Source organism: Lepisosteus oculatus, chromosome 27 (genome assembly GCF_040954835.1).
Source record: "Lepisosteus oculatus isolate fLepOcu1 chromosome 27, fLepOcu1.hap2, whole genome shotgun sequence".
Lineage (NCBI taxonomy): Eukaryota > Metazoa > Chordata > Actinopteri > Semionotiformes > Lepisosteidae > Lepisosteus > Lepisosteus oculatus.
The window spans coordinates 3,580,704-3,599,943 of record NC_090722.1 but is presented as its reverse complement, the minus strand read 5'-3'; the positions used below and the strand labels follow the sequence as shown (position 1 = coordinate 3,599,943).

General features: G+C 49.5%; 2 protein-coding genes across 5 annotated transcripts; both read left to right on the top strand.

Moving 5' to 3' along the window:
- Nucleotides 1-3,232: 3,232 nt before the first annotated feature.
- Nucleotides 3,233-10,346, top strand: LOC138225275 (histidine N-acetyltransferase-like). 4 transcript variants are annotated; one of them, XM_069184927.1, is made up of 4 exons: nt 3,233-3,322; nt 6,388-6,590; nt 7,419-7,637; nt 8,276-10,346. In XM_069184927.1, exons 2-4 carry the CDS (start codon nt 6,399-6,401, stop codon nt 8,831-8,833), a joined length of 969 nt encoding a protein of 322 aa, XP_069041028.1. In that variant the 5' UTR covers nt 3,233-3,322; nt 6,388-6,398; the 3' UTR covers nt 8,834-10,346. The 4 variants fall into 4 exon arrangements, with proteins under 4 accessions (XP_069041028.1, XP_069041030.1, XP_069041031.1 ...); XM_069184929.1 differs by lacking the exon at nt 3,233-3,322 and adding an exon at nt 5,220-5,326; XM_069184930.1 differs by lacking the exon at nt 3,233-3,322 and having other exon boundaries at nt 5,923-6,590; nt 7,419-7,579.
- A 592-nt stretch (nt 10,347-10,938) lies between these two features.
- LOC102693390 (zinc transporter ZIP1) lies at nt 10,939-15,608 on the top strand. Its single transcript, XM_015336629.2, is given in 5 exon segments — nt 10,939-11,218; nt 12,434-12,699; nt 13,514-13,591; nt 13,594-13,628; nt 14,795-15,608. Coding segments are annotated over 5 exon segments (1,116 nt in total). The 5' UTR covers nt 10,939-11,195; the 3' UTR covers nt 15,509-15,608.
- Nucleotides 15,609-19,240: the final 3,632 nt, after the last annotated feature.

Below are 19,240 nucleotides of genomic sequence, written 5' to 3'. Positions count from 1 at the left end.
TTGACAGCTTATTATTTTTATATATCACAGTATGGTAGATTTTAAAATAATTGGAATAATGTATGAATAGCATGAATGAACATGAATGAGTTAGAAAATGTGGATAGTGTCGCTGGGGGGAGTAAAGACCAGTGCAGCTGGTCAGACCAACAATCTCCAGGATGCTCAGAGAGAGTAAGGGAATTTAAAAATGCCCTTAAAACAGAAATCGTAGTTGAGGTTTTTACGTGTGTATTTGCTTTTAAATACTCTTAAAGCATAGTTTTATAATTATATAATTCAAAATGTACATATGCTTTTCTAGCTAGATTATAATTATGATTTTTATAATCATTTGCTTTCTCGTGTAGTGCCTATTTCAGGTGAACTTTTCTGACACTGACACTGGACGCAGTGCCTTGTCTCCTTGCAGTGTGGGAGACTGGGGCTCTTATTTGCACAAACTAAAAGCTCTTTATGCTGTAAAGCCAGCTGTATAGCTGTAGACTTGCAGATAGCAACCATGTTTATTTTCTTCATGATGCCAGTTTGAGGTGTAATGGAAAATGAAACTCAATAAAATGACAGCTAATAGAGATGCATTTTAATTTGAAAAAATGTCATTTTCCGTTTAACATCCGATATGTATCCAAAGCACTCACCGATGCTGAATTCAGAACTCCAATTCCCATAAACCCACAGGGTGACCTCCTGGCAGCGTCTACATCACCATTCCCTATGTTACCTGGCCTTGGTGATGTTCTGCAGCTCCAGCCTCTTTATTTTTTTTAGATATGAAATATGTCACCTTAGCTTAGTACAGTGTAACCCACATGTATTTCATCATCTTCGTTATCTCCAAACAAGCCAAGGTGGTGTGTGTACAATTTCCCTTCGGGATCAATAAAGTCTTATCTATCTACAAGTAATAATAATAATTGCTTACACTTGCTTACACTTATATAGCGCTTCTCTGGACACTCCACTCAAAGTGCTTTCCAGGTCATGGGGATCCCCTCCACCACCACCAGTGTGCAGCCCCACCTGGATGATGCGACGGCAGCCATAGTGCGCCAGAACGCATCAGCTCTCAGTGGGGAGGAGAGCAGAGTGATGAAGCCAATTCATAGAGGGGGATTATTAGGAGGCCATGACTGGTAAGGGCCAATGGGAAATTTTTGCAAGGACACCAGGGTTACACCCCTACTCCTTTCGAGAAACGCCCTGGGATTTTTAATGACCACAGAGAGTCAGGAACTGGGTTTTACGTCTCATCCAAAGGACGGTGCCTGTTTACAGTATAGTGTCCCCGTCACTATACTGGGGCATTAGGACCCACATGGACCGCAGGGTGAGTGCCCCCTGCTGGCCCCACTAACACCTCTTCCAGCAGCAACCTTAGTTTTTGCCAGGAGGTCTCCCATCCAGGTACTGACCAGGCTCCCACCTGCTGAGCTCCAGTGGGCTGCCAGTTGTGAGTTGCAGGGTGATATGCTGCTGGCATAAGTATGGGTGTGTTACCCGTGTTGGGAGAATTCCCTCTCCCTAGTCTTGCGTGGGTCTTGTCAGGGTTCTCTGGTTTTCTTCCTCTTCCTGCAGACCAACGGATTCGTTTTTTTTTTTATTTGCGATCCCTGGTCCATATGACGACGGGAGCTGGGACGGACATCTCATTACTCTGCCCAGAAAAGAGCGACTCCGGTGCTGTGACCCAAGTATGTGCTGCAGAGACAGATTCGCCATCTTGTCAGCTTGGTTACACAAGCAAACACGCACCTAATTTAAATACAGGGAGAAACAGCTGGGCGGAACACAACACAACATTTCTGAACGTTTCTACAATATGGATAACGTTTTGTGCTTGACCTAATTAAAGATGCTCCTCGGGATTATTTAGTGAGAAAAATGTCCATCATTAGCAGGTTATATATTGGTGTACACCTTGAAACCTTTTAAGGCTAAATAAGCACAGTAAGAGGGGTAAGTTTAACATAAAACGGAAAGATGTTTGTACTGAGTAAAATCAAGAATTAATGGTTAGACACGTTGTTAACAAAAACATAGTCATATAAACCCACAACTTCTATAAAGAAACTAAACAATCTTATAAATACACTACCTATTTTTTGTTTCTCCACAAAACAGCTGAGACTCGTCAAATGAACGAAAGAAACTTTACTGTAACATAGTAATAGTAATGTCCGGTTTCCTAGTTCATACAAAAAAAAAACCCTCAGAGTGGTGTTCATTGTACGGCGCCCTACAATCAGCCGTTTAGCTATTTTCGGACCACTTATCCAATTCGGGGTCACAGGCAAAACCAGGAAGTAACGGGAGTAAGGCAGGGTACACCCTAGACAGGACGCCAGTCCATCGCTGAACACACACACACTCACACCAGGGCCAGTTTTCCCAGAAGTCAGTTACCCCACCAGCGTGTCTGTGCACTGTGGGAGGAGACCCTAGTGAACACGGGGAGAACATGCAGACCCCGGTATGGAATTGAACCCCGAGCACCAGCGCCGACATGGGGTCAAAACTCCTTCAAATCCAGACTCAAAAACTTCTTTTTCAGAAAAGCCTTTACTGAACTGGTTCCATTCTTCACCCCTCTGCTCTTCTTAGTACCACCTTCCACGGTCTCCTCTATTGTTATTGTTGTATTGCTGTAATTATAATTGTGTCTTATCTTCTGAAATCTTCTTATTTATTGTTGTAGTCTTCTTATTTATTGTTATTGTCATCCTGTAAAGTGCTTTGAGAAGTCACCTTTAAAGGCGCTATATAAAATAAAGTTTATTATTAATATTAATACTAACCAGCGTGCCACCGTGCCGCCCTGCAGCCCCTCGCCTTTTGCAACTGCATTCTCGATTTTTTGCTTGTACATCAAACCCAGACGCCGCCCTCGGCTGCAGGAGACCGGCTGCCCGGGGTTCAACTCTCCGCACGAGCGAGCCGGCAGCTGCGCGAACACAGAGGCGCGGTCCAGCTCGTGACAGCGAGAAAACTGATTTCGCCGTCGCCCGCGCATCGGGGGGCGGCGCTCTCTCGCGTTTCTGAAGATTAATTTCGTGAGGAGGTGCTTCCTGCTGGAATGCACCACAATGCATTCCAATGCAACGTACAAAAACAACAACCCGAGTTACCTTTCTGAGCGCTAAAAACGTGGTCGACGGCAAACTTCTAAGAAATGCATCGAGCAGCTTGTAGGCGCTGCTCTTTGTCAGAAAGCAGAAGTTTTTCAAATCTGCAGGAGGAACAGTGTTGAGCTTCCCAAGTGCCATTTAAGAAACCTTTGCACCGAAAGGAAAACAAATGAATCTCGCCTTCAAATAATAAAGTAAGTAGAAAATACTCTTTTCGTTTTCATGCAAGCTTGCGTTGAATGTTGTGGTTTTCGGTTGGATTAGTGTATTTTTTGCCGTGCAGACGTGTGATTTTGAAGTCGCTGAGAAAATATATGCTTCTTTTAAAGGCGAATAAGCTATGTGTCTGGCTTTATGAAAACCGTACTGGAAAATGTTTTACTGTTGACATCTGTATGCAAGATCTCAGTGTGACGTCATTGAAAGCCCGCTCCCCTCTTGGTGACGTGGCAACTGTGTTCGTTTTGAAAGGCAACCGAGCTCTTACTGTCCAGGCGCAGACAATCAGTGAAAGATCCCTTTACCCTGAACTCCCCTTCTGATTATACGCAGACAGACTCTGTCCTGGTGATCTTTTAAACTAGTCTTTTGCACCTGAGCCGATTTGGGGTTGTGAAGCTCGGTGATGAATATAGGGTGACGGGAAGCCAGTTCTTCAGGTACCCCTCTGGGGTGCTGACTGCTGACAGACAGCTGACTGCAGATCTCCCCCCAAATTTCCCGAAGGATTCCAGTCAGCCCCTCGCCTGGGCCGCCCCAGGTCGGCCTCTCCTTGTTAGACACCTCCAGTGCAGCTCTGCCCTGGAGCCTCAGTGTGGATGTCTGCCCAGTGTTAGATGTTTGGGTGACTCCCGCAGGTTTAGGTGCTCCATTCCTTCTCCCCTCAGTCCTGACAAGCTGCCCACTCCCGGCTGATCTCAATGCTTGACCATAAACTCCATTCGAGGTTTGTATGTGTCATGTTTTCATGATCAAAACATCTAACCATCCTCACACCTGAACAGGGCTCCTCAGCCGAAACGTTGTGTTCTGTTTCTGCACCTTGCAGCATGGAATGGGCTTTTTTACCACATGCTGACGCAGTTTCCCACTCAAATCATTTTTATCAATGGCTTCTTTCCTGTCACAGCCCCCATTGCAGGCTTGGTGAGTGTGGGGACTGTAATATTCAGTTCATTCACTTCATTGTCATCCTGCACTCATACAGATGTACAAGAGAGAAGGAAATCTAGTTTCTCCTGGCCTGAGGTGCACAATACACTAGGAACAGTCCGCATAATGTCGCAACACAAAAGAACACACACAAGGGGGGGACCGAGAGTCATTAGCCGCTATTGAGGTAGTATTGGTATGTAAGTAAAAGTAAAACAATGTACAGAGTAGATAAATAGATAAAAAAATGAATAAATGGGTATTTACAGTACTGTGCAAATAAGTGTGCAGGTGAGCCCTGACTCCCGTCACAGTAAATATCCATCTGCCCAGGTCACCACTGGCTTCAAGGGGGGCTTCTTAACCAGATTGCCCTGCTGGAAGAGAGGCCTGATCAGGGCCAGTGGGATCTATGTGGTTCCACTTCTGAACGAGACACACTTCACTATATTCCAGTGGTAATCATTCATCCATCCATTCATTCATTCCCTAACCACTTCATCCAATCCAGGGTTCTGGGAGAGCCGGAGTCTATCCCAGCAAGCAATGGGCTCAAGGCAGGGTACACCCTGGACGGGACGCCAGGCCACCACAGGGCAGACACACACAGACACACTCGCACCTGGGCCAGTTTCCCAGAAGCTAATGTGACCGTCGCGTTCCCGCGCGGGCTCGTGCCCTCCGCCGCTCCACCCCGCCGGTTCGTCCCCCAACACCTGGGGCGCGAACCCGGGTCTCCGGCATAACGCCACAGGGAACCAGCCGCATGAGCTAAAGGAGACCCCCCCCAGCCCGGGCGGCTGAGGCCCCTGCTACGCGCAGGGAGGGCGATGACATCACCGTGTCCAGACTAGCTCCTCTACACTCCTTAACCTGCCAGTGTGTCTTTGGACTGTGGGAGGAAGCACCTGGAGGAATCCAACACAAACCTGGAGAGAACATGCAAACTCCACACAGACAGCACTCCATGTCTGGCGTGAACCCAGGACCCCAGTGCTGCCTGGCAACAATGCTGACCAGTGGGCCACCACCTCGCCTTTAAATAGGTAATCAGTGACTCAGACACCCTGTTACAGCCTCTTCCTGGACCACTTCCTCCCGGGTTTTCAAGCCTGGTTTGTTGTGTCACCGTGTGAGCTGGGCCTTGAAAATCAAAAGTAAAGAGCTTTAGAGTGTCAGATACATTTACTCTGCAGTCAGTTCTAAAAAAACTTCGATTACACCACAGAGATGTGCTAAACAGACTCTATGTTTGTGATTTTTTTCAAATTAACCTCAACCAATTTGGGGTTGTTACAGCAAAGGTGTTGAAAATTTAAGCAATCGGAGATTATTCTGAAATATAACTTTTTTACGTACTATTAACATTTTGTATCGGTTAGGAGTACAGAATCAAGAAATACAGGCATTATGTTTGTGAATATAAAGTTGTGTTAGAAATTATCATGATTATAGGCTCAGAGTACAGTAACCCCAAGGAAACTGCAGGAGAGTGAATATCGTTACAGGACAAAAGTATTTTTTTCTTGGGTTTTTTACATTGTTTTTCCTTTAGGAGTTATAAACATTTAACCTCTGGTGACTTTTCTTCATGCAATTGAGCGCAATAATTTACAAAAGAGCTCAACCTAAAGAAAAAGACAACAGTGTTCAACAGTGTACTGAATCAAACAGGAAATTTGCTGAAAATGTCATGATCGTTAAAAAAGTGTCCAAAAAAAAGTCTAAAAGTGTGCATGTTTAGAAACTATTTCAATAATTGCATTGAAAAGCTTGAATCCGCAGCTGTTTAATGGCTGGAAATAATTAACAACATAACGATGTTTAACAGTACAGGCAACAGAGAGGCCAACAAAACCCGACTAAGCTAACCTAACTAGATCAGCAACTCCTACAGTTCAGTATTATCATTAACCAGAGTGTCTCCCTGGACTGTACTTGTACAGGATAGCACTGGTCTGTAGATACCAGTATAGCAGCCATTCTGCACCAGCAGCCACTGCACAGCACAGCAGGGAGTTAAGGACAAAATCTGCTAAAGAAATCTGGGATAATGCAGCATTCCAATGGAGTGCGTCCCTCCATGCCCTTGTCTGCTGTTTTCTAGTCTCGTGCGTGATGGCAGATTTCGGAGAAGGGGCGGGTCAGCCGGAGCTGGAGTTCTGCCCGGCCAGGGAGGAGGACGCCGAGCAGGTCCTGGCCATCTCGGACGACTGCTTCAGTGGACTGGACTACATGGCCGAGACCTACCATCACTGGCTCAGGGAGCCCGATCGCTTCGTGTTCCTGACCAAGAAACACGGGAGGGTGGTGAGTTTGTCTGCTGCTTCCCGACGAGCATCAGACATCAGGTTCTGAAACTTCCCAGGGGAATCCAGTAATCTTCACGCAATCTCTGTAGCTGAAAACAGATCAGCATTCTGTATGACCTGAGGCCAAAAATCAGATAAACAGTCACATTAAAAACTGTCTTGGCTTGTCTGTTCTTTACATAATGCAAAAATGTCATGCAGTACTATTTTTAATCTACTTGTCCTTGAAATAGCAAATATCACCAAACCTGTTAACATCAGTAAAGAAACCACTTATTGATATGGAACAGTGGGACTTGATCTCAGTAAGTGGCTTTTAATGTTATGCAAGGGGGTAGCATGGTGGTGCAGTGGTCAGCACTAGGTTCGGTTCTGGCCCTGGGGTGCTGTCTGTGTGGAGTCTGTATGTTCTCCCATAGTCCAAAGACATGCTGGTAGGTCAGCTGGCTTCTGAGTGTGTTCGTGTCTGTGTTTCTGACTGTGATGGAATGGCATCCTCTCCAGGGTGTACCCTGCCATCCGGGTTTTGCTTGCAGGATCTGTCTCTCCTGTGATCCTGAATTGGATAAAGCAGTTAGATAATGGATAGGCAGCGCTACAGTTGTTGGTTTTCTGACTTGAAAGAGTTAATAGTCCAAGGGCTGTTCCTTAATCCAACCATATTTCTCTCCGGTATATGCAAGACAGTTGACAAGCTTGAAACGTCAAATCTTCTCTTCCCTCCAAACAGTTCACAGATGATGATATCTTGGTTTGGTTTGTAATAAGTGCAGAACTAGCAGTGTGATATACTAGTGGCCTCTTTAACTGTGTTGGCGTGCTGCAGATCGCCCTGGGCTCGGCCCTGCTCGTGGACGGACGGGGGACAATGGTGACCCAGGGGCTGCGGGTGGACCCCGCCCATCGAGGCCAGGGGGTGGCGTTTGCTGTCCGGAGACACTTGATCCAGTTCGTCAAGACCCGCTTCCCCCAGGTCACCACCTGCAGGTGGGCCACAGAGACAGAACCCAGACCAGACGCCGACATCCGCCTGCTGTCCCGGGAGGTACTGGAGCATCTTTCTGCAGCTGTTCTCATCACCCCCCTCACTCCCTCAGGGTCCGGCTGCTGTCCCCCTCACCCCCCCCGCCTGGAGTCACACAGACTCTGCCTGCCTGCTGCTCAGCTGGACTTGCTGACTGACATATTAACTGACTGACTGGTGACTTTCTAGCTCACTGCTGAAATCATTAGCTCCTGACCTTCTAAGAGACTTATGTAATTACTTACAGTCGCATGGGCTTATGATCATGCTGTCTTGCTTAATTAGTAATGTTTCTGTGCAGTGCTTGATTAACAACTTTTAATCTTTGACTGTGTTAGTGTCCCACAGATCACACTAGGGACCCACCTAGCCAAGCATAAACTCTTGTTACCTCATTTAATCATTGATATTGTGTTTGTGTACAATGCAGGCCCATCATGCATTGCTGGGTGTTTACTTAAGTCATGCATGTGCTTCTGTTTCACTGCTGTGTGTCCATACAGGTGAAAAGGTACAAAACCCCTAGAGATTGACTCACTGATGATGCCACTGGTGCTGATTGCTCTGGACAGCAGGACTCAGACAGACAGCTCAGATACCCAGACACTCATGGCAGATGTGATTAAGCTCTCGTTGTTTTGAACCCTGACTTTCCGCAGGCTGTCCTGACCCTCTGCTGTGAGGTGGCAGACCTGGGCCCGTTCCTGCAGGAGCTGGGCACGAAGCTGGGGCAGCAGGCGGGGGGCGGTGGCCCCCAGCCCGTGACCCTGAGCCAGGAGGAGGCGGAGAGGCTGGTGCTGAGCCATCATGTGGTGCAGAACCTGCTGCCAGCCGGCACCATCATCAACGACTGGGAGCCCCTCCGGCCCCTGGAGAGCAACCTGGAGATCCTGCGCCGGCGGGGCCTGACCTGGGTGGCGGACCGGGCGGAGCTGCCCTCTGCGCTCAGTCTCTGCACCACGCCGCACCGCGTGCCCTACCGCGCCGACGCCCTGCACTTCAGCATCAACATCTTCAGCGGCGAACAGACGCCGGCGCGCGCCGTGCTCCTGGCCCAGCTCCAGGGGCTGCTCCCCTCCCTCCGCGGCTACGTCATCTTCCATGTCTGCCTGCGTCCCTGCCTCTGGGCCGGGATGAGGGACTTCTGTCGGAGCTCATCCGGGGTTTCCTTCTTCCGGGAACACTGGGAGCAGCTACTCCTGGAGAGGGACGTCTGAGACCAGGCTCAGCCTCGGTCTGCAAGAGAGAAGATCCCCAGGGGTACGGACAGTGCAGTTCAGGAGGGCCTGGTCACAAACTATTTTAAAAAGATAAAAAAATGCAGGAAGCCTAGATGGAATATGCAGCAGAACACTAAAGTATTATGCTGAAGCACTGAGTGAAGGGATCATGCACTTGTTCCAGCTCTCTATAGACACTGCTATTGTCCAGGCTGTTTGGAAACACTCTGCAGTTGAACCTGTCCCTAAGAAGAGCACACCTAAAGCCCCCAGTGACCTCAGGCCTACAGCTCTGGCTCCGTTAGTGATGAAGACTCTTGAAAAAATATTCAAGTCACATGCTGTGGCCACAGTAGAGTCAGATCTCGACCCCTCCAGTTTGCCTCCCATCCTGGAAGGGGAGATGATGATGATGATGATAAAAAAAAAATCTGCTAGATGTTCTTCATAAACATGCAGAGTGGAAAGATTCTTGAGCCAGTCTTTGCCGATTTCTCGTCAGCCTTTACAGCCACGCATGTTGGTTGAAAAACTAATCACATGTTTCAAATTAGATCATGGGCTTGTCATGTGGATCATTAGTTTTCTGTGCAGTAGAACACAAATTGTATCTATTAATGGGGGTGGCATCTGTAAAGAGGTTTTAGCACTATGATGTCTATTGGACAGAGCCCCCCCCACCCTGGACAGAGAAGTGGTGGGTGCTGCTGCCTCAAAGCTCCCAGGTGACATTCTCACGTTGGGGTGCCTGTCTGTGTGGAGTTTGCATGTTCTCCTGGGTATTTGTCCAGGTGCTGTGGTTTTCTTCCCATTCCCAAAGATGAGCAGGTCTTGCATGACTGGCCTCTTTAAATTGGCCCTCACAAGCGGTTTCAATGCATGGCCCCCGGGGGCTCATTAATGAAGTGAAATGGTAAAGAATACCAAAATACCGTCAAAACTAAGGTGACACAGACTACAGATGCACTGTTGCCATCTATACCTCAAGCCTACCCGAAGAGAGAAAGATTCAGATTTATCTTGTATTGGTATTTAAGATTCTGGGCTTTTCTGCAGAGGGCTCGGGTGCAAACACCAGATGGGACACTGTTGTTAGGAGCATTAGGACAGGTGGAAGGAAGGGGGTGTTCGTAAGAACATTAAAAAGGCTGCAAAAGCCAGAGTAGGCCACTTGGCCCTCCCATCCATCTGTTTCCTGGAAAAGAAAAAAACAGTTTGGCTTCAAGAGCATGGGCGGGCAGCTTGTTCCACACTCCCACCACCCTGTGTGTAATGTGGTGCCTCCTGTCCTGACTGGCGGATCTCACACTGTTGTTTTGGGGGGAAAGGCCAGAGTTTTGGCTTCTACAACTTGGTTGGGCGGCTTATTCCATGCAGACCACAAGTTACTTCCTTAAATACTGCTGCAGCAAATGACCCGCTGTATAAAATGGGTTCTCCACACAGGCCCTGGCGATTTGTTTTTATTGAGATTAAATAAATTTAAATAAACATGCCTTCATTTGCAAAACCAAAATCTATGGGGTTTCTTTCCAGATAGTGCCGCACAGATTTTTGAAATGACACCATTTTTAGATAAAAGTGCCAGGAAGTGATCACGGTGTTAAGCTCCCAGCGGGAATTCCCTTTCGGCGATATCTGTTGTACCTGGACGGGATCAAGGAAACCGGCGTCATTACGGCTCTACAGAGCAGTACGTGATCACGTTCCCCGCTGAGAAATCTTGAGCCAACATGGCGGACACGCGGTGTCCGTCGCACAGACCCTAAGCGACCTCGCTTCGATTGGACCGTGTTAATGTCAATCCACCGGGGGGGTCTGCCTGGTGTTTTTTTTTTTCCCGCCTACTGTCAGCTGACAAAGACTGTACATGGAAAATTGAGTCACAGGAACTGTAACTGTAACAGTGTACTTTAAAGTCGGTTCTTCCCGTTTTTAAAAAAACAAAACACCGAGCGCACTAAACGCGTTGCTGCGTTTAAAGTTTTACTCCCTGGAGTGAAACCTCATCCATTTTCTTTGCGTATCTTTCATCATTTGTTTGATCACATTTCTTTACCGTATGTTGGACAAGAGGGAACCGGTGAGTTGCCAGGCGATGTACTGTAAAACCCCGTACCGTGCGGTACCGCCCGACACGTTGCATGTAGTCCAGCCTGGGCCTCAACACTTTCGCGTTGTGTTTCGGGCAGGAGACGAGCTCGCAAAATAGTAACTCCAGCCGAGGCCGCTTCTGTTCACCGAGTGGAAGTTATATTCGAGTTATACTGTACTTTAATCCCGTGTGCGAAATAACTTTCCGGCTCAACACACCCGATCGCCAAAAACGACTTGAAAACGGAGAACCTGAAAAGGTTTCATGCTGTTCTTGCCCCGGACTACGTACGTATACAAATATAAACTCGGGTCTCGTCTGCTCTGGTGGGGGGACAAACCCGTTTAAAACGCCGAAAACCAAACCGACAGCTGTGTAATTGCGAGTTGTTGTTTTTTTTTTAAAATCAGTGCTCGATACCGTTAGTGACAAAATGAAAACGAAGAAAGAAAACGGATGAGGGGACCCCCCCAAGGTGGGGCGTTCATTTTAACACGTTCTCGGGGGGAAAGGGGTTCTTCATGTCTGGGGTCCCCCCCCCAAAAAAAAACCCTGTATTACCATGGCGCACAACCCTGGCCGAAATCATGATGTATTTATACAGAACCATCTCTCCCTCAATTCCTTTCTGCGGCGCTGCTGTGTGGGCATGTGTGGCGGGGGAGGGGAGGTTCAAGACATAAAAACAGACAAATCGCATTACCCCCCCATACTTCAAAAAGTCTAACGGGAAAATCCGCCTCTTTCTCCTTGCCTTCCGAGAAGTCACTTTCGGTAATGTACTGGGATGCTATTCCGCGATTCCTGTCAGTGACTCAAAGCCAACAATAGAATTGGACATTTTCCCGGTAAACAAGACAGCCAACTCGTTTAAAGTTGAACTGTTTCCCGTACCCACTACTTGACGCCCAGAACAGGAGGCATTTTTTCCCGACGTTAAAACAGCTTGAAGAAACGACATTCATTTCTGTAATGAGAAAACAGCAGGATTGTTTTTGCATGTGTATGTCGCATGTGGCCGTGTTTTTTTGTTCGCGAGTCTTGAAACAAGTTGCAACGACCCGACGTGGAAAATAACTCGCCCTTGTCGATCACGCCCCCTCCTCCAACCCTCAGGATTTCGTGTCAGGTAAATCTGGAAAACGAAATGTTGCCGAAAATGCACGAAGCTGCGCGGTTCGTACCGGGAGCCTACTCAATCCTTCTGCTTGCGTGTGGACTGCGATAGCGATATTTTCCCCAAAACTACTTCCAAGAAACTCCAGGGCGACACTTCGTGGGCAGTAGCGATGTAATTAGGGTGAACAAACGTAACGCCTGTTAATTAACCCTTATTCCGGTCTGCGTATTGCTGAATGAGACTGAATACTAGGACTGGATAACGCAATGTGATCATATATCCGCTTCAGACACAGTTCTGGATCTCTGTCGATACCGTTCATGTCGTCTAAGAGCCGTGAAGTTGGGGAAATTGACCGAAACAGTTTTCTTGTTCTTCCAAGGACCGCGACTGCGTTTAACGGCCATGGAGGAGTCGGAGTGAAGCCGCCCGGAGAGCGAACAGAGACGGCGAGGATGAGCTGGGGAGCGGGCGGGCCCGGGGTGCAGACCCCGGGCTGGGAGCAGGCGGCGCCCCCCGCCCCCGGCTCGGTCTCCGGGCTGGACTTCAAGCTGGGCTCCCTGTTCCTGCTGCTGGCCGCGACGCTGCTGTGCGGCTTCGCCCCGCTGTGTCTCGTCAGAGGCTCGGGGAGATGCAGCACGGACCCGGGTGAGTTTCGGGGGAAATGAAGTCTCCCCCCAAAAAATGTCCAGGTCTGTGTGGCACCGACACACAGTCAAAGACCGTAGATAAGCAAGAAAATATCCGAAACCTAAATCCTGTTTTATCTTCAAAGCCGGTTGTCTGATGCATGTATGCTGTGCTCAGCGCCTTACACCAAACGCAGCATAAAGAGCTGTGTAGTTCTTGACCATGAAAAATAATAATCACGTTATAGAAAAGAAATACGCGTTTAGTAAAAAAAAAACAACAGCAGCACGATGAACCGGCACAAAAATAAAACGTACTCCATGCAAAAGATAATCAAATATTAATTTGATTTAAAAAAAAAGCCGGAGCAGTAAAGGTTTTAGAAAAAGCCACTGACTGCCAGGGTTTTTCAGCAGGCTGTGCCGACAGGCTGTCGGGGATGTGGGGAGTCCTGGTCAATTTCACTTTCCTGCTCAGGTGTATCCAGGTCTTTCCCAGAATGTCAATCCTTGAAGAGCCTAGGACCCTAAACCTTTCCCTACGGATCTGAACAGTAGTAGTTTCTGTGCAAGCAGTGTGCTTATGTGTGAGATGGACTTTAATTGACATGCTGCACTGGGGGGAAAAGGGACTTGTTTACATGGAGTACTGACGAGGAAATGAACTGGATCTGTATCTGTATTGATAGGATTTGTAGCCCTTTTTAATGATCAAGGACTCGAAGGATCAGGTCCTGTGTACCAACGTGACTGCCTGCCCTTGTTCTGATGGGGGCGCTGTGCTGTCTGGGGCTCTCGTTCTGATGTGGACGCTGTGCTGTCTGTGGCCCTAGATCTGCGGCGCAAAGTCCTGAGTTTGGTGAGCTGCTTTGCCGGAGGTGTGTTCCTGGCCACCTGTCTGCTGGACCTGGTGCGATCAACGAGGCCTTCGAAAGCATGCAAATCACGGTAAGGACTGGCCAGTGCATCATGCCTTGACGCACAACCTCTGTTCTCTTCCTCCAGATTCGGTTTCCTCGGCCAGTGAGGGTCTTCCTCATTCACCGTTCTGGAGGTGCATTGTGTTTGCCGGGAGCACTGCTACCTCCATTCCTTCTCTGACCACTTCCTCCAGTTCAGGGTTACAGGGGAGCTGGAGCCTATCCCAGCAAGCAACAGGCGCAAAGTGGGATAAACCCTGGACAGGCCAGTCTATCGCAAGGCTCACATAGACACACACACTCACACCAGGGCCTAGTTTCCCAGAAGCCTATTTAGCCCACCAGCATGTTTGCTCCCAAGCTCCTGTAGGAAACCCTCACAGACACGGGAGAACATACCAACTCCACACAGACAGCACCCTCAGGAATTAAACCCGGGGCCCCCGTGCTGTGAGGCTGCAATGCTCACCACTACGCCGCCATGCCACCCAGAGTTGCTACAAAGGGTCTTTGTTCAAGCCTGGCTGTTGTGCTCATTTGAGTATTTATTAGTTGCCAGTAGAGCCCGTGTGAGTCGCGAATGTCCACCCAGGAAGAGAGTTGAGCACTGAAGGGGCAGCCAGGAAAGGCACTCACTCGGAGCTCTGTGGCCCGAGCCCCAAGCGTACCAGTATGGGTCAAGGTGCCAGGAATTCTCCAAGCTGCCGGCCCATGACCGGCGGAGCGGGGCAGGACTAGGGATGGGATGAGTCCTCTTCCTGGCAGACAACAGCTTTGGCACCTTGCTGGGCGCCTGCGAGTTGGTGACATCAGCGAGTGACGATCTGCTCCTCCAATCGGAGCCGACGCTCCCGTCAGGCGCCGTGGTGCCCTCGGCCTGTCAGGAGACCACTGGCTCCGCAGGTGGATACGTTACAGGAGCACGTCTACCTGTCTTATTCCTCCTACGGCAGGGGTCACTGTCGGAGAGTCGAGTCTTAAACTGAGTGTATTTCAGGTTTGTAAGGTAATTGACCATTGCATTTTTTTTTAAAGCATCTGAAGTAGTTTCTCCATCTGAAGCAAATGGACTGTTCCTTCCTACCTGTCATGTTGCAATCCTTGTAAGATCTTTTTTGAAATCTGTTCTGGTGGAGTGAAAGCAGTGCCCCCAGATGGCCCTGCACTCACTCTTCCCCTCTTTGTCTGCCCCAGCTGCAGTTCCCGCTCCCCGAGTTCATCTTGGCCATGGGCTTCTTCCTGGTGCTGGTCATGGAGCAGATTGTGCTGGCCTACAAGGACCAATCCGGGGGTTCGCTGGAGGAGAGGCGCGCCCTGCTCGTGGATCCCAGCATCCAATCGCATGGCAGGGAGGCGCATGGCCCCTCCCGTCGGCCCTCTGCGATTGGCCGGTCCGGAGACGGGGAGGCGGGGGGAGGGGAGGGGGTGCACCTCCACGTGGACCTGAACTCGCACTCGGCGATCCGCTCCTTCATCCTGGTCTTCTCCCTCTCCCTGCACTCGGTGTTCGAGGGGCTGGCCGTGGGGCTGCAGCAGGACCGGGAGAAGGTGCTGGAGATCTGCCTGGCCCTGCTGCTGCACAAGAGCGTCATCGCCTTCAGCCTGGCGCTCAAGCTGACCCAGGGCCGGCTGCGGCGGGCGGCGGTGGCCGGCTGCCTGCTGCTCTTCTCCGCCATGTCGCCGCTGGGCATCGGGCTGGGCATCGCGCTCACCGAGACGGCCGCCACCCCCGAGCACCGGCTGGCCCGCGCCACCCTGGAGGGCTTCGCCGCCGGCACCTTCGTCTACATCACCTTCATGGAGATCCTGCCGCACGAGCTGGGCGCCCCCCAGCAGCGCATCCCCAAGGTGGCCCTGCTGCTCCTGGGGTTCACCGTGGTCACAGGCGTCCTCTTCATCAAGCTGTAGGCGCCTCCCCCCACCCACCTCTGGGCCGGCGGATCTGCTTTCTTCAAAGAGGAAGGGAGGATTCTTCTCCCTTTGTCGCGGCTTCGGATGGACGTGACAACTGAGGGCGTCTTCCCCTCTTTTCAGATGCGTAAACCACGGACCTTTTAACAAGCATCTGGCGGTATTGCTAACATTGCTTTGCAGAAAAAAAAAATTAACTAGGATAGAAACAGAATTAGAGCAAGACTGTAGGTTCTTTTTAAAATGGTAAGTTTTGGACCAAAAAAAAAACAAACATTTACATAATAAAGATCATGGGTTGGAATGTGAGATCCGCAGTGTATAATCCAGGTGAATTGAGAGCATAAGCACGCACATCATGTAGTCATCTGACCTTTAAAAGGATCTAGGGGTCAACGCTTAAATGCTAACATTTAACATCCGAACCCCGGTACTCCTTCTCATGCGGGCGATCCAGAAACGTCGGTCCTGAAAGCCAGTTTCAGGTTGTGAAAATCTGGACGGGTGCTTTTCTTCCAACCGAAGTGTTGAATACGCCATCCTTTATTTAGCCTTTTGAAAATCTGTCTATGTAAATCATGTATATTTTTCCACTGAATTATTTTTGTATCGTCTCAGTGGACGCACACAGTGAGTTCCTCGGATTCCTCTGGGTGCGAGAATCCCTCCCCCAGACTTCGACGCCTATAAAGCCAGGCGTTTGATTGGAGGCACTTTTTCCTCCCACTTAATCTGTGTTTGCCGGGATCTTTTGCAAGTATCTCAGCCGAGATCCAGGCTCACGGAGGCCCGCTGTGGCTGGGTGTGCCCTGGCTGTCCTCCGGGGGCGTCTTGCTGGTACAGGAGAGATGAATCCCTCTGTCCTCTTGCGCGTGAGGGTGCGCCTGGCTGGGCAGTATAATCCTCACAAAGTGACCGCGGGGGTCCTGTGCACGGGGAGGGGGCTGTGTGCCTGCCCTGGGCACTGCTGGGTAAATGGCACAGCGCTCCTGGCTGACTCTAGACACCCCGGGGAGTGTCGGCTGAAGTTTGGAGTGGAGTGCCGGATTGTTTTTTTTTTTCTCCTGCGTGGGCTTTATCGGCGGTCTCTGGAAGGTCAGAGGTCTCCCCTCCCCCCCCACACACACACACGCTCTTGGCAAGACCCAGCGCCTCTCTGCCAAGCTCAGTTGACGGAATTGCGCACAGCGGCACGCCTGCTGCACTCGTGGTGACTGGACCTCCTGCGCCCGGGTCTGGAACCGCGCGGGGAGGGGGTGGGCGCCAGACCTTGCCCTTTCCACGGAGCCCAGGTCTCTAAAGACATCAGCACCCGAAGGGGGGGTGAGGATCCCTGAGCCAATGAGACGCCCTGTCCCCATCCCCAGTGGTGTTGTGCTAGTTGTTCTCCAGCAGATGGCGATAAGACTCGGGCTCAAACTAGCGGCCTGGCAGGGGGTTCATTCTCAGAGCAGTCCGTTTCCTGATCTATTAACTGATGCTCCTAGATGGCTCTCAGCTCTTCAGATCTGCTTTTTCCATATGTGTCTTCCGAAAGGGCATTACCTTATTCCTCGCTTGCAAAAAAGCCCCCCCCGCCATCTTGCAAGTGAGGAATAAGCTGTTGTAGATTGTTGTGCGGCAAAATAAACGTTGGCATATTTCACCTCGCGTGGGGCCGGGAGACTGACCTTTTCCGGAGATCTCCGGAGCTCCGGAGGAACGCAGCAGCCCTTTGCCAGCAGTGTCAAGAGCTGATCCCACCCCCCTCCTCTTCCGTGAAATTCTTTTCTGCGGAGCTCACCGGATGCTGAATCAGGCTGTCCAGACAGAAAAGACTTGCACAATTCTCTGTTTCCACTAATACTTTATCTCGGCAGTTAAAAGGTTGTTGAAGTAGCAAAATATCGACACTGGGCCCTTTTTAATCCTTCTGTACCTCTCCCAGCTTCAGCTCTCGGCTTCAATGGATCCGATATTGAACATGCCTGCTTGTGGTGGGAGGGAGTCTTTCTCAAGAACATCAGGCAGGTTACAAACGAGAGGAGGCCATGGGGCCCACCTAGGTCCACTTAGGTATTTAGTAGCTAATTGATCTGAGGATTGGTGCTGCAGTGGTTAGATGCTGCCTTGCAGTGCTGGAGCCTTGGGTTCAATTGCAGACCGGGGTGCTATCTGTGTGGAGTTTGCATGTTCTTACTGGATGAGCATACAGCATTCGGTGCATTTGGTTTCCTCCCATAGTTCAAAGACACGCTGGGGAGTTAATTGACTTCTGGGAGGGTGTGTCTGTGTCTTTGTGCCCTGCGACGGACTGGCGTCCCCAGCACCCCTGAATTGGGTGAAACAGTGAGAAAATGAAAGGAGGGATGACCTGAGGATTTGAAAGAAGCCAGTGTATCATCCTTCCGACATGACGGTGTAGCTCGTTCCACGCTCCCCCCACTCTTTGTGTAAAGTGGCTCCCGCTGTCTGGTTCAGATGCGCTCCCACATTGTTTTCACCGCGGTTTCTCTGTTCTGGTTTGAAGCGGACTTGAGCTGCGAGTGCAAGTCATGGACTGAAGAGTCTCAGTTTTGACACTTAAAAGCCGTCTCAAGAATGTGCAGATTGGGCACCACGAGTGTAGAAGAGGAGCCAGGCTCCTGTAATTTTAGGTTTGCTGCTTTTTGCCTTTCTGCCCTGACTCCTGAAATTTCTCTGATGGCTCTTTCAGTGAGGGAAACCTGATATGGTGCAACGCGCGTACGCGTGGTTCCAGCTGTGTAGGTGTACATTAGCGGTGGAATGAACAATATTACCAACTTGCTTGTTTTAAAATGTTTTTTTTTCTGGCTGGATTTTTGCCTCTTTTCTAACTCAATAAAAGTTTTTTTTTGTACCAGAACGCCTGGTTTTGACTTTGTCATTGTTAAGCCCTGTACTAAATCTGCTTTCTTGTGAAACCGAACGTGAATTATGGTCGGTGTCGGCCGTCTCGGAGCGGGGAAAGCCGCCGCAGTGACGGCTTGGCACGATGCTGCCCTCTACCGGACAGCACAGGGCGCAGCACGCCGCCTCATGGACACGGTCACAAAATAATATTTGCGTCTGATTCTGAAATAATATGCAGTGGACATTGAAACGGTTTTATTTTTTTTTAACAAAAGCAAAGTATGACGTCAAAGCAGCACTTGAACGTTTTTGATGGACGGCTAATTAACTTTCTTTCGAGGACGTATTGCAAACTTTCCACAAATATTACAACTGGTAAATCATATGAATTATTGACACAATTTGAAAAGCTTCAGGATGTTATTAAACACTCCATGCTACGGTGACGTTAATTAAATATCGCTTTTTTATGACCTACATGGTTTATTTTTTTTTTAAGGTAAAGGCTGGCAGTTTAACTGGAATGACTCGAGTTAAGGTTTATTTTCAGTGTACCGCGTTGATGTATTTTAAGTCTGCCTCTTCTTCCGTACTACAATTATTGTTACTCTGTCAATCTTGGACAGAAACTTCAAAGTTTTTTTGCAGGAATGCACCCGGAAGAATTCACAGCTAGTGTATCAACATCCACTCCTTCTGTACGTCACTGCGCATGTAAATAAACTACATCTCCCATGTCGCACGACAATGTTTTCCTACGTTTGCGCGCCCCCGCACAGAGCGAGCATGGGAGTTGTAGTTCCGCCAACGCGCGCCTCCCTTTTCAGCGAAAGCGGCCACCTCCACCATCAAAACTACACATCCCACAAGGCCCGG